We start from the raw sequence: 14,532 nt of genomic DNA, 5'->3' as shown, positions 1-14,532 counted from the left end.
ATTTCCAGTTATAGCCAAAAGTTGACTTCATGGTTAAAATGTTTTTCTTTATATCAAATCCAAATCCATCCCTCTATGACTTTCACCTATGTTTTACCTAAATTCTGCCCTCTGGGGCTAAGCAAAAGAAAACTAATCCTTCTTATACAAGATAATTCTTCAGATCACTTGAAGAGAGTTTATAATATTCTCATCTCTGCCCCTGTCACATTTCTATAATGATAATTTTTTTCAGGCTAAACATTCTGAGGTCATCCAGGTTATTTTAATATAGGATCTTTAATTTTCACAAGAAACCTTTCTAGAATTATCTCAACTTGTTCCCCTAAAACATGCTGCCCCAGAATTTATCACTATAATCTTCATGTGACCTAACCTAGGGACCAGCTCAAAAGAATTGTGCCTTCCTTTTTTTTCCTGGTTACTGTCTGTCTTACTGTAGTCTAAGAGTATATTCATGCCTTGTTATACTATTGAGCTATGGAGTTTGCAGTTCTGATATATTTTTCACAGAAACTTGTGTTTAGCTATGCCTTCTCCATGCTGAATGTATATAGTTGATTAAAAAAAAAAACTCTTTTGTAGAACTTACTATTTATGCCTTTTAAAATATCTTATTCTAGTATATCCAATTTTTCTAGATTTTAGTATATATATAATGCATACATATATGTATATATGTGCATATACATTCATATATACATGTGTGGACAAGTAGATATCTTTAAGGAATCTAAAATAATCCCTATTAACATATTTGTAGAACATATTGCCAGGCCTATACTTGAGGCCTTGGAGAAGGCATGATTGGGTAGTTATAAACTGTTTTTGATTTTTAGTGGGCTACAAACTCAATATCCTAATGTGGCATCCAGAAAGCCTAATATAAGATTGATTTAAGAGAGAGAGAAGATGCAGGATTAGGGAATGTTGATCACACTGTATTTTCTCTCATAAATCACTATCTGGAGTAACTGTGTATTCAGTCATATCCACCATATTTTTGAAAGAATATTGGAAAGCTGTGGAATATCCAGAGAAGAGTAACCAGTATGGTAAAAGGACACAAGAAGACCAAGCAACATGAGGATCATTTAAAAGTCCTGAAGATGCTATGTTTGAGGAAAAGACTTAAAAAGGGACCAATGGAAATATCAAGTATCTGAAAGGCTATTTTTTAAAATAACAATGAGATTTATTTTGTTGGAACCCAAAAGAGCAATAGGTAGAAATAGCAAGGAGGTAAATTTCAGTTTAATGTTAAGAATAACTTTCTAATGATTAGAGCTATCCAAAGTGGGAGGGGTTAATTAGGAAGTAGTAGATTCCCTTTCATTGGAGGTCTTCAAGAAAAAGTAGACAGACCCCTGAATGTTTTGTCAAAGGAATTTTTTGTTTATTTATGGACTATATAGTTTCTTAAATTATGTGATTCTGAGTTAATTCATTACAGATTTTTTTACAATTTACAATAGTGACTTAGTGTTGGGACTGAAGTCTAGGAGACATATTCAAATTTAATATGATACAAACTAACTAGACACAAGTAAATTACTATCTTTAGTTTTTTGGTTAGATAATTCACTGAATCTTATACTGTGTTACAATTACTTCACTGATATATATACATTCACCAATACACTGAAATCTTTAGTCACCTAGCCCATATGCGTTAGGAATCATTTTAAAAAGATTATTGAGGAAACAAACCAGCTCTTGAAAATCTAAATCAAGCTTATGAACTATATGAGCAGCCTACTGTATGAACTCAGAAAATACAAACTAATTTTTGTTTACTTAATTAAAATATGATAAGATTAGGTTTGCTTTAAACATATACACATAGATACATACATATATACATCTCAAACTCACAAAATGAATTCCAAAATCAAGTATAAATGATAATGAAATTATCAGCAGATAATCTATATTATTAGAAGCAAATATTTACTGGATACACATATTGAATAAGGTCATATGCTAGCAAGAATAGGAGATATAAAAGAAGAATCAGACCAGATTGATACTCTTGATGATCTCATAATCTCATTGATGGTGATGTGACATCATAGCTTCTTCATTTATAAAATAGGGATGGGATGGAGTGGTGTTGAGAGAGTAATGGCGCTTGAATTGGTGATATTTGTTTTCTTCAAGCTGCAAAACCTTAAGATCTCTCAATGTTCAAGTAAGATTTAAAAAAAAAAGTTTCAAATGAGATCAGTGAATGAATGAAGCACTCTCTTCCATTAACATAGATAACAAACTGAGCACTGACTGTAAGCATTTAAAAGGAAGATCATAGGAATTAGAGCTGGAATTTTGGGGGCACCAAATCTAGGCCTCTCAACTTACAGATGAAGAACTTGAGGTCCAAAGAAATGGAATGATTTGCTTATTGTCAAACTGAGGACAAACAAACTGGGATTCAAATCCAAGCCTTTGACTCCAAAAGTAGAACTTTTTTCCATTCCATTCTATTGACATATGTCTCATAAAACAGTTTTATCAACATAATCCATCCTTGTAATGTAACTTTAAGTGTGCAAAAAGAGGTCTAAGAAATAACTTTTCCATTAATCAAATACACTCTTTATATAAGGAACAGATATAATGTATAATTACATATAATTTTAAATTTATGTGTTTCTATTATATATATATATATATATATATATATATATGTTTCCCTCAATAACAAATACACACGTGTGTGCAAGTTTGCAATTTGCATGTATCAGAAGTAAAATTTGAAGCAGGCATTTCTGAATTTAAATCTAACAATCTTGTGTTAATTCCAAATTTTTAAATGTTATCTTTTACAAATGATTTCTTTCTTGAAATAAGGGATAAATCCAGTTGATTTGCTTCCAGTCTTTAATTCTACTATACCTTGTTTATGATGACTTGACCTGGACAGAATCTAAACTTAATGTTGGGAAACAATGTGCTTTTTTATTAGAATCACACATAGATACACACACACACACACACACACACACACACAAACACATACACATTCAATATTTACTAGAGAGGTTAAATGACTCAGTTTTCACTGCTTTTAATTGAATTAAACTGGACTGAATTAATTTTGACTGTTTTTAATCAACTTATACAGGTATGAACTGATTTAACTAGTTTAAAAAAAAGGTATGAACTGATTTTGACTGGAACCAGTTTATGTTAGTTTTAACAAATTTTGATTGATCTGAATTGTTTTTTAATGGATTTAAAGTGGTTTTAAATTCTCTAAACTGGATTGAATTGATTTTGATTGGTTTCAACCAGTTTAAACTAGTTGGAAGAGGTTTTGGCAGATTTTAATCCAGTTTTAGTAGGTTTTAGCTAGGTTTGGCTGGGTTTAACCTGTAGGTTTTGACTGAGTTTAACTGTTTTTTTTGGGGGGGTGGGGTGGGGGGGTTGGTCTGGATTTAAGTGTTTTCAACTTTTTATATTAGTTTTAATTGGTGTAAATCAACTGAACTATTTTGAACTGGCCCGAACTGGTTTTGACATATTTTAACTTGTTTAAACCAATTTGAAGTGGTGTAAACTTTTAGAACTTTTTTTGGTTATATTTCCCATCTTGGTTTTGACTTATTTTAACTTGTTTAAACCAATTTGAAGTGGTGTAAACTTTTAGAACTTTTTTTGGTCTTATTTCCCATCTTAATCCATTTACAACTCCAAAAAGGAGAAAGAGAGACAGAGACAGAGAGAAAGAGAATTTTGTAGAGGAGGTGACCAACCAGGCGTTTCCAAAAATAGCTTTTCATCCTGGTTACTAGGTATGTGAATGTGAAGAAGGGGAGAGGCAGTTAAATTTATGGGAAGCACATATTAAAATAATATTATTAGGGTAAAAAATAATATAAAATCACTTTCTACATGTTATCTTTCATATATACTGATTTATAAGTATAATAATGATTACTCAGTTTAGTGCTCAGTATTAAGACTAGACATTCATTGTCTTTTAAAATTAACACATATTTGCAAGAAGCTAATATTGCCCATCCCCCTGAAAAAAAAAAAACAACTTATGTTTGAGGAGCAGTAATAATTTCATCTAGATTTACAGGGGAAAATTAGATTTGAAATATGAGTGCTTGTGCTATATAAATTATTTATTTACTTAGCTGATTAGAGCACAGTTTGATAAGACCAAGGTCACTGTTCGATTAGTTCTTGAGGCAATTCTACTCTGGCAGAGGGCCACAAGCCATATCCCAATCCACTAACATACCAGGTCGTGGGGGATCAGCTGGAAAAATGTGGTTATTTCAGTGTGAGAGTTGTCACCACAAAAACCTGAAAAACAAAGCAAAACATTTGCTACTTAATATAACTTGTTTGAATATAGGCAATAAAAACTTCAAAAAATATCAAGCATTTTTATTTAAATAAAATAATTTTTCTTTTTTCCCCTCTAAATAAAATGTTCTTATTTAAAAAGAACAAAAAAACAAACATGCAATCACAGTTTTAGCATCTTCTTATATTATATTTTTATTGCCAAGGTGGTATCTCTGATTTTATCCAATTAAGAATTCTTGAGCACATTTTCTTTGTATAAAACTCTCTATTACTTGGATCTTAAATCAATAAATTTACATTTTCTTTTTCTATCATGGTGTGCACATTAAATAGATTAGGAGGATTCTTTTTGTTTATTTTTGTAGCCAAAAGCAAATTTTTAGAAATCAAATTTTGAAAGATATTTGCAAATGTCAAGGAAAGAACTGGAAAATTTGGAGATCAACACCCATTTTGTTTAATTTTTCATAGATGAAACATTAAAATAGATATAAGATGTTATCTCATATAACTTTTATTGAAAATATTATTATATAAATATCTTTCAAGTTATATTAAACATAGTTTAAAATTCTTTTATGACTTTCTCTCAAAACTCATGTCTCACTGAAATAATTCCTGGATGCCTCATAACAATAAACCTTTATCCTTTTAAAGCAAAAAAAAAAAAAAAAAAAAGGAATTTTAAGGTTTTTACAAAATAATATTTTAGTACTCATGTTCTTATCTTCCTATTTTATTAGATATTGCACTAGGAAAAAAACCTATCATGGAAAATCATAGTGATTAAATAGAAAGATATTCATCAAAAGCAGACAATGGTACAGCTGAATAAATATTCAAAAGGTTTCTTATTTTCCTAAATAATGTCTTTTTACCTATATACACCACAGATTGGTGTTTCCTGTTCTTGAGATTATAATAGCCAAGAGATCAGGGCTTTGTACATAGTAAGTAGGCTAAAAATATTTGTTGTTGATGAGGATATTTGGGGAGGAAAAGAAAAGTCTTTCAGATAAAACCAAGCTTTAGAAACTGGATTTCTTAAATTTTAAGATTAATATGAATGTCTTTTCAGCATGGAAGGTCAGAACAAAATGATATACACTATATGCAAAATGGTGCAAGGTTCCTGTTGTTCTGTCTTGTCTGACTCTTGATGCCATTTGATATTTTATTGGCAAAGATACTGGAGTAGTTTTCCATTATCTTCTCCAGTTCATGGTACAGATGAGGAACTGAGGAAAACAGAGGTAAGTGACTTGCCCAAATTCACACAGATAGTATCTGAGGCCAAATTTGAATTCAGCAATATTAATCTTTCTGACTTCAGGCTAGGTGCCTCATTAACTGAGCAATCTAGTTACCTATATTAGGTATTGGGGATACACAAAGAGAAAATGGTCTCTGTTCTCAAGAAGTTTACTTTGTATAGTGAAACAGATTATATAAATACAAGTTTTATTGTGGGGGGGGCTTAAGGGGATGATAAAGATGGGGAGAGGGAGAGATCAAAAAGGATTTCAAGAGATTCAGGAGATAGCATTTGAAGTGAGCTTTCCAGGAAACTAGAGATTCTAAGAAAAAAAGCCAGAAGAAAGTACATTCCAAGAATGAGTGACAACCTAAATCAAGACATGTAGATTTTAGGAGATTGAGTGCTATGTGTAAGGGAGGTGGGAGAGAAAAAAGAAGGAAGGAAGGAAGGAGAGGAAGGAAACATTTACTAAGTACATACTATGTGCTAAGCAGTTTACAAATATCCTATTATGAGCTTCAAACCCTGGGAGATAGATGCTGTTATTATCTCCATTTTACAGTGGAGGAAACTGAGGCAAATGGAGATCAAGTAATTTGTCCAGGGTCACATGGCTAGTGTTGGAGGAAGGATGTATACATGACCAGTTTGACTAGACCAAAGAGTCCGTGTCTTAGTAAGCCTGGAAAGGTAAGTTGGAGCCAGATATTGAAGGGTTTGGAAGATATTGTCTGTCCTAAGTTGAAAGTAAGAAAAATAATAACATCAAAAGATTAATCATTTAATTGGCATAAAAGTTTTTAACTTGATACACTTTTCTTTACCACACAGTACTTTGCGGTTAAAGTACAAAATTCAATTTTCTTGAAATATTCTCTTCCTCAAAGAATTGACATGACATGCACCTTTCTGTGTACTTTGAGGAAATCATTATCAGTGAATTGTAAGGATTAAAAGAAAATCTAGAAAAAAAAGTGTTGTGTTTTAATTCCATTTCACTTCACAGTATGTATGCAAAGTGCCAACATTTGTCCTGAAGGCATGATGAGGTGAGTTCTTTTCTCTCACCCTCTTCATATTTGCACCAGCTGCAAAACAACTGTAAAAAGTGAGGACACTAGGAGTGATTTTGCTGAAAGACTATTTAAACAGAATTAGTATTTGGGGTCTCTGGAGAGTATTAAATATGTGATATACACGGAAATCAATTCAAGACATCATCTGAAAACAACTTATCTGGAAACTGATTTTAGTAATTGAGTTAAAAAAAAAACAAAGAAATAAATGTGGCATTTTAATAAAGAATACTGTGTAAAACTTTTAGCCAAGTTTTCTTTCTCTTTCTAATAGTTGTTGAAAGTTAGTTGTAACCACCTTAATTCAATCCTTAGTTCTTAGTAATGAGTGTCTATTATAGTTTCTACCTATCTTCTATCTTCATATCTCTCCTTATTTTTACAGATAATTTGAATGGATATAAAAATGAGAACTAACCAAAACTTGAATTTCATCGGAAACAAGAATGGTATAGTGGAGAAAATACTGGATTTGTAGTCACTATATGGTTTTGAATCTTAACATTACTGTTTACTACTTGTTTGACTTTCCACGAGTCACTTTATCTCTCTGAGTCTCAGTTTACAAATCTGCAAAATGAATGAGTTAGACTAGAGTAAGATCCCTCTAAATTCTAAATCTTGTTTCCCAGAGAGTATTTCACCTAAAACATTTTGTAGAAATAAACTGTCTTAAGAAATATCCAAGGGAATTTATGATCTATTTTCCTAAGACTTTCTATTACTATATGTATCCAGTTCTGAGCTGAATGCTTTATGGAGGTTCATTACAAAAGGGGCCCTGGGAAGCCTAGCAAAAGTGCCTATTCAAGCATTTTCATTGTTGACTTTTTCCCCCAACAGGACAAGAAGTACATGAAGTGATGAGGCCCAGGGAAACACCTGATGCTCCAACAAAGGAAGAAAAAAAGGAAGGATTCTGATTACATACAGTTACATGAAGTAATTGTTTTTGAAAAGCCACAAAAAGAATGAATTGTGGATTTACATTTCTCTATGTTAGAGTCCAGGTAACAATTTGGATTGAAAACCAAAAGTAACAAATAGGTTAAGACATTAATTTCTACCAGAATACAAGGATGTTGGTTGGCATTTTATAAACACTAATCCAAACACTGAAAGGCATTCAGTGAAAACTCACTGAGACTATGTCCCATGAGTAGAGGCTGAAATCCTGAGTTCTGTTCTACACTGTCTAAGTATTTGGGATGTGCATTCGCCAAAAATATAAGGAAAGTCCAACAAAATGAAAAATGATAAAGTGGATAAACAATGACTCGCCAAAAGAAAATGCATATCCTGGCTTGATAACTCTTCCTTGATAACTCACTTCTGCAAAGAAAGAACTATTAAAAAAAAATAACAATAACCAAAAAACTGATTGTAACTTCAGATCTTTCTTGAGCAATACCACCCAGGGTGGGAACCTTATCCAATACCTTTCTTAGCAAATAAAGAGTATTATAATGAAGAAGTTATTGAGGTTCAAAAGTTCAGCAGTGAGTGAGTGCATTTAAAGTTTGACACACCCAGCCAGGTCTGGTGAAGAGAGTCAAGAGGAAGAACTATCAGTATGTGAAAAGCTTGGTGTGGAAACTGAAATTTGACTGTGTGCCTAAAAAAGGAATGTGAAGAAAGAAACCCCAAAGTAATTGTCAACCTTGAACAACAAAAACCAGGATCATTTTGTATTGTTGCTAAGCTTGAGTGGGAGGTCGAACAGCAGCCGAGACCATGGAGAACTCAGTGGCTTCTTGCGTCCTATACTCAGGGGATGGCAAGGTAAATGGGTCAAAATCTGGGGTTACCTTTAACAAAGGATTAAGTGGAGAGAACGGGGACCAAAAATCTGTTCTTCCGACACTTGGGGAAGGGGACTTTCAGAACTTAGAAACTGAAGAAAAGTGCCGGGAGACTAGAACCAACGGGGCGGAAGCGACTGAACTTTCAGTACACACGCCCTGCAGTCTCAGTTCGTCCTTGTGTTTTAGCTCCCTAAACAAATCTCCACCACAACCTTGTGCAACTGCGGCTTCCGCGGCAGAGAATTCAGAAGTCTCTTCCCCCTCTTCTACTTGCAAAGGAAATCGGGTAGTGAAAAACCAGTGGGAAATCAACAGTTCTAATGCCACGTCCGAAGAGTCGGGACAAGAGGAGGAGGAGGCTGCAAGGGCAGACCACAGCAGAGCAGCTCAGCCGCCGCCACGGCCTGTCACTTATTGTATCCAGACTGAAGCTCAGCCCAGGAAGGAACCGCAGCAGCCTGGGGACGGGGAAAGTGGTGTGGGGGAGGAGGGCGGGGACGGGGGCGGCGGCGGCGGCAGCAACCGCCGCGGCATCTGCAGCATCAGCCAGAGCGATCCTACGGGTGGCGCGTTGGGAGAAGAACCGGACTTGGTGATCGAAGTGGCAGGACGCCGCATCCAGGCGCACAAGTCAGTGCTAGCTGCCAAGAGCGATTACTTCCGAGCGCGCTCTTCTAGGGAGATCCTGCGGGTGAAGGGGGTGAGCTACGCAGCGTTGCGGCTTCTGGTGGATTACCTGTACACTGGACACATGGGGGAAGTGAAGCAGGACAATGTGGCCGAGGTGATAGCCGGGGCGCGCTTCCTTCAGATGCCCTGCGCCCTGCAGTGTGCCACTGACGCCATGCGGGCGCAGCTCACCCTTAGCAACTGCTACCAGGTACTGACCCTGGCCAAGCAACAGAGGCTCAGCGAGCTCCGGGAGGCTGCTTATCGTTTCATGAGCGATAACTACCTCCAGGTGCTGCGGGAGCCGTCCGTTTACGGCCGCCTGACAGGCTCTGAAAGAGACCTCATCCTCCAGCGCAGGATGGAGGCCGGTCGCAGCTGCCTCCTGGTGGCCGAGATCAATGACGTTTTTGAGCGGGTGGGCAGCCGCCCCCAGAGTCGAGAGAGCAGCAGGCCCCAGAGTCCGTCAGCCTCTGTCTTGTCGCCTGGGGAACAGCCACCCACACCGCCTCCAGCCCTAGCCCCAGGTTCGTCTGAAGAGGAGGGCGGTCACAGTGACTCGGTCATCTATTACTACCAGGAAGCGGACAAGGAATGGAAGGTCCTGACTCAGCTACCTGAGGGGGCTAATGCCAAAGGATGTGCCATGTGCGTCCTCTACAACTACCTCTTCCTGGCTGGGGGCATCCTGCAAGGGGGACCCGAAGGGAGGGCTCGCCTGTCGGACAAGGTTTTCTGCTACAACCCAGTGACTGACACTTGGACCACAGTTCGGTCCCTGAACCAGCCCCGTTCCCAGCTGAAGCTGCTGGCACTGGATGGCTATCTCTATGCTGTGGGTGGTGAGTGTCTGTTTAGTGTGGAGCGGTACGACCCTCGCGCAGACCGCTGGAGCACCGTAGCTCCTTTGCCCAAGGGCGCCTTTGCAGTGGCCCACGAAGCCACCACGTGCAACGGAGAAATTTATGTTTCGGGCGGCTCTCTTTTCTACCGCCTGCTCAAGTACGACCCCCGGCGGGACGAGTGGCAGGAGTGTCCTTGTAGTAGCAGCCGCAAGCGCTCTGCAGATATGGTAGCCCTCAAAGGCTTCATTTATCGCTTTGACCTGTGCGGGGCACGAGGTGAACCTCAAGCGGTGGCCGGAACTTCAACAGCTAGTGGTAGTGGCGGGGTCAACGTGTTTCGCTATCATTGTCTGGCTAAGCGCTGGAGTCAATGTGCTTCGAACCTGAGACCACCTGGGGAGGCATCGGGACTCCAGCCTTTCCGCTGCACTGCTCTAGATGGAACTATCTACTGTGTGAACAGGGCCGGGGCATGGCGTTTCAGCCTCTCTGAAGAAGGAGATCCTGGTGAGGATGGCGGCCAGAAGGGAGTCTTCGAACAGGAGCAGCTCAAAGCCCCTTTTGATGCTCGAGGGGTCCTCTTTCCCTTTGTGCTCACTCTGCCAGAGAGGTCAGACAAAGGGGAGGCTGGAGTACTGTAGGGGAAGGAGGAGTAGAGACAATCTTCAGATTCCCCAGCTCAAAAGTGCATGGTTCCCTGTAGTCCAAGGGCCATTTTGGGAGAAGAGTTGAGGGCTGTGGGAAAGAGGAAGGAGGTTAAGACGGTAAAGGTGGGATCAATTAAGCGTTCCCAAATATAGGTTTGCCATAAATTTGGGGGAGAGTATTGTTTTAATATTTCCCCAAAGTCTTCTCTACTTCCCTTGCTTCAATCCTTTTTGTCTTTACTTGATGGGACTAGTTGTAAATGCAGTCTATATCAGATTAATCAAATTTACCATTAAAAACAATACAGGTTTCCTTTGTGCAAATAAGGGGGCACCAGAAAGTAACCTTTAGGACTGTTGATGGGAAAATGCTGGAATGTACAGTGAGGACCTCAGGAATGTGTAGGGGTTAAGAAGCCAGGCGTCATTGTGAACTGGCACTATTAACTACCACATATTTGGAATATAGGGGGAATGTCAGTATTCTAATGATAAATGAATAGGACCAGAATGAATGTCTTGTGGCATCCTTGGAAGGAAGACTGGCCAGTTCTATGAAAAACAATGGCCACTTTTGATTTTCTGTGTGAAGTTCAAATTTTTGTAGACAAAAATGATGAAAAGCTTTGCTAACTGGCAAAAAAGCTAGATGCTACCAAAATTACAAAAGACCCTCTTTGTTGGGCCTGTTAAAGACAAAATAAATTATTTAGACCCTAAAAATATTAAATACTTAATGATTAGCATCTTTTAAAGAAATTTGTACCATATAATAGAAATAAATCAGGAGAGAAAAAAAGTTCACTAAACAGACTTAGGCCCTGGCATGAGGTCATTCCAGTGTTCAGCTAAGGTAATGACTGTTAATTACTCTATGGCATAATAACGGCATATACCACTCTTTGATTCTAAATCTTGAGAGGATAAATGTTTTTAGAAGAGAATATCCTGAAAAATTATATAAAAGACTTCCTTCCTGAGAGTAATTGGAAAAATGTTTCATGTGTTGCAGGGAAAAATAATGACATTGAAGAGAGGTCCATTGTACTAAACACTTTCCCTCCTCTTTAAATAGGATACCTAAGTGTATATAAAATACCCCTTTTGAATTTTGCTTGAGAGGGCGCATTTTCTTCAAATGATAAAATTACAATGAATAGGGCATAATAGAAAGCCAGCTTTAGAGTTAGGAAGAATTGAATTTGGTCTTGCTTTGGACACATGCTAGATATGAGGCCATTAACTTCTCAGTACCTCCAAATAACACAATAAATTATAATTTAGAGCTTTGCATCAGTAGAGAGAGTTCCAGTGCTAGGAAATTACAGGTCTAGACCAAATGAAAACAAAAAAATTTCCTTTTCAGTCATTAAAAAAATTATAACAAAAATCTCATCAGAATGCTTAAATTATGTCTAATTTAAAACATTTGATTCATATTCTGAAATTTGTATAAGGCAAACTAATTTTTTACCAAATATTCTAAGAAAATATGGCAGCGTTAGTCCAAAACTTCAGCTACGCAGTGATAATGAATACATCCACACTGAAGGATCTTATATGTGTTGTTACTTATTATCTATGATTCTAGTAAAAAATGTATCTATTTGCCAATACCAAATAGAATAGTAAAAGTCTACCTTAGCAGACATTACTTTGATAATTTGGAAGAATTTTATTCTGTTTTTGAATTTACTGATCATACTATAATATATTAAAAGCCAAGTGGTGTAGTGAATAGAGAATTGACCTTTAATGCCACTGTGGCCTGAGTTCAAGTGTGATACATACAGATTGTGAGGCCCTGGACAAGTCATTTAATTCTCTCAGTATTTTATACCAGGCTTCTTAAACGTTTTCTACTTGCAACCCCCTTTCACACAAGAAAGTTTTATCTGACTTAGGGCATATAGATATATTAAATAAATATACAAATTGAACATTTAGTAATAATAAATCAAATTTTTTCAATCCCACATCTAGTTATGAGGCCCCAAACTAGAACCACAATTTAAGAAGCTTGATTCTACTAGATATTCCTGTAAGAGGTGTTGCAGGAAATTCTAAATTAAAGTGAAGACATTGGCTTTCATTGGTAAAGGACATTTCCTTATCTGAGAGTTCCCTGGATCAATGAGATCACATATCTAGTCCATCTCCTATGCTATGCTGTGTTAATAACACCTTTCAAAATTGCAGAAATAGTTTCTAGTTACCAAGAGCTTAAGGGTAAAGCATATGCTCATAATCACAGACTAAGTGTTCACAGATTCTATTTTACATCAGGAAATGTGCATTTGAAAAAGTTGCTGGAATGTTATTTAATTAAAAATGTGATGTCTTTTTGCTTGCTAGTTGGGTAATGTGAGTTGCTAACTGCGGGAGCTACTAGGACTATTTGCTTTGGTTACATTTATCTTCAGAGTCAATGGTTTACTGAGCCTCAAAACTGTCAATATTCTGGTATATTTAGAAATGATCAATTTGAAGCTCACCTTGTGCATGTCTTAAAGAAATGGAATGTAAAACATCAGTTGGTCATATATTCTGATGTAATTGGATGTTTGCTAATGATTACTCATATATTGGTATCTTGGCAAATTGGTTAATCATCTTAGGAAAAAAAATAAGAGCCTTGTTTTACTCTATTAGTCATTTGTTGGAGACAAAAGGTATTAAGAATTTTTTTTAAATCTGTAAGAAAAATGGAACTAGTTAAAGATTCCACTTAAATGAATCTTTTATTTTGAGCTTTAGTATTTTTGTTCCAAAGCTGTAACATTCATGCTAAAATATTAAACCATTCTGGAAAAAAAAAATCAATGAAAGTATTTCCAGACAGGAAGTAAATAATTATTGTTATTTAACTCCAGCTATTGTTCCATTAAGTTTGAGGAAAGGTTTGAAATGAACTCATATTTTTTGAGAAAAAAAAATGTTCACACTTCATGCTGTAAGTAAATAAAGAAAATGGTTTTTGAAAATGGCTTTAAAAGTATTTTTTTTTCTTCTATCAAAAGTGCCTTTGTCACTCATTAAGTTCCTTAGGATTCTCCCTGTTTGCATTGGTGATCAGCTTTTTCATTCTGGGAGCTCCCAAAACTAATGGGGAATTAAGCAAAAACAAATCAAATATTTGATGATCTTCTACAATTAAGTAGAAGGCATTTGGATAAGGGCTTGGAAGGATATAGAACTCCCTCCTTTCCTCCCTTCCTCCTCCTCCCCCTTCCCCTTTCTCCTTCCCTCCCTCCTCTCTCCCTCTCCCTCTCCCTTTCTCTTTCTCCCTCTCTCTCCCATTTCCCCCTCTCCCCCTCTTCCTCTATTCCCCTCACCTCCTCTCCTCCTCTCCTTTCTCCCCCTCTCCTCTACCTCTCCCTTTCTCCCTCTCCTCCTCCCTCTCCCCATTTCTCTCCTCCTTTTACCTTCTCCCTTCCCTTCTCCCTTTCCCTCTTCTTCTCTCCCTTTCCCTCTGTCTCTGTCTCTCTTCCTCTTCCTCTCCCTCTCCCTCTGTCTCTGTCCCTGCCCCCCCCCTTTGAAGAAGCCTACAGTCTGAAAGAGGGTATCAGACATATGCACATTTACTTAGAATAGAAGATAGAATGTGGTGATTACCCTAAGAGAGCTATACAATGGGATCTGGAGTTGTTTTCTTGATGAAGAGAATGAGGAAAGAGTTCATGAAAAAGTTGATATGAAAGTTGTTCTTAAAAGAATAGCACTTCCACAGTCTGAAATGGATGAGTAAAGATAGCAGAAATAAAAGCATTGGAGTAAAAAAAGAAAAATTGACCTATGTTCTTAGGACATCTCCAGTCAATTAAAAAATTACACAATCAAGGGCATCAGATTATATATTACAGTACTTTTAGCAGTCACAGTATCACTACAATAGCATCTACTGGATTT

The 14,532-nt window shown here is 37.0% G+C and overlaps 1 protein-coding gene across 3 annotated transcripts in view; it reads left to right on the top strand.

Moving 5' to 3' along the window:
* Positions 1-13,526, top strand: part of KBTBD11 (kelch repeat and BTB domain containing 11) — a 47,733-nt gene extending 34,207 nt beyond the window's left edge. For all 3 annotated transcript variants that reach the window (XM_031951148.1, XM_031951150.1, XM_031951149.1), the window contains one exon: positions 7,501-13,526. In XM_031951148.1, coding sequence (XP_031807008.1) covers positions 8,392-10,617 — 2,226 coding nt within the window. In that variant the 5' untranslated portion in view covers positions 7,501-8,391 and the 3' untranslated portion in view covers positions 10,618-13,526. The remainder of the gene's footprint in view (positions 1-7,500) is intronic.
* Positions 13,527-14,532: the final 1,006 nt, after the last annotated feature.

The sequence above is a fragment of the Sarcophilus harrisii genome, chromosome 2 (genome assembly GCF_902635505.1).
Source record: "Sarcophilus harrisii chromosome 2, mSarHar1.11, whole genome shotgun sequence".
NCBI classification, from domain to species: Eukaryota; Metazoa; Chordata; class Mammalia; order Dasyuromorphia; family Dasyuridae; genus Sarcophilus; species Sarcophilus harrisii.
The sequence above is the reverse complement of the archived record's forward strand: the minus strand, read 5'-3'. Positions and strand labels throughout refer to the sequence as shown.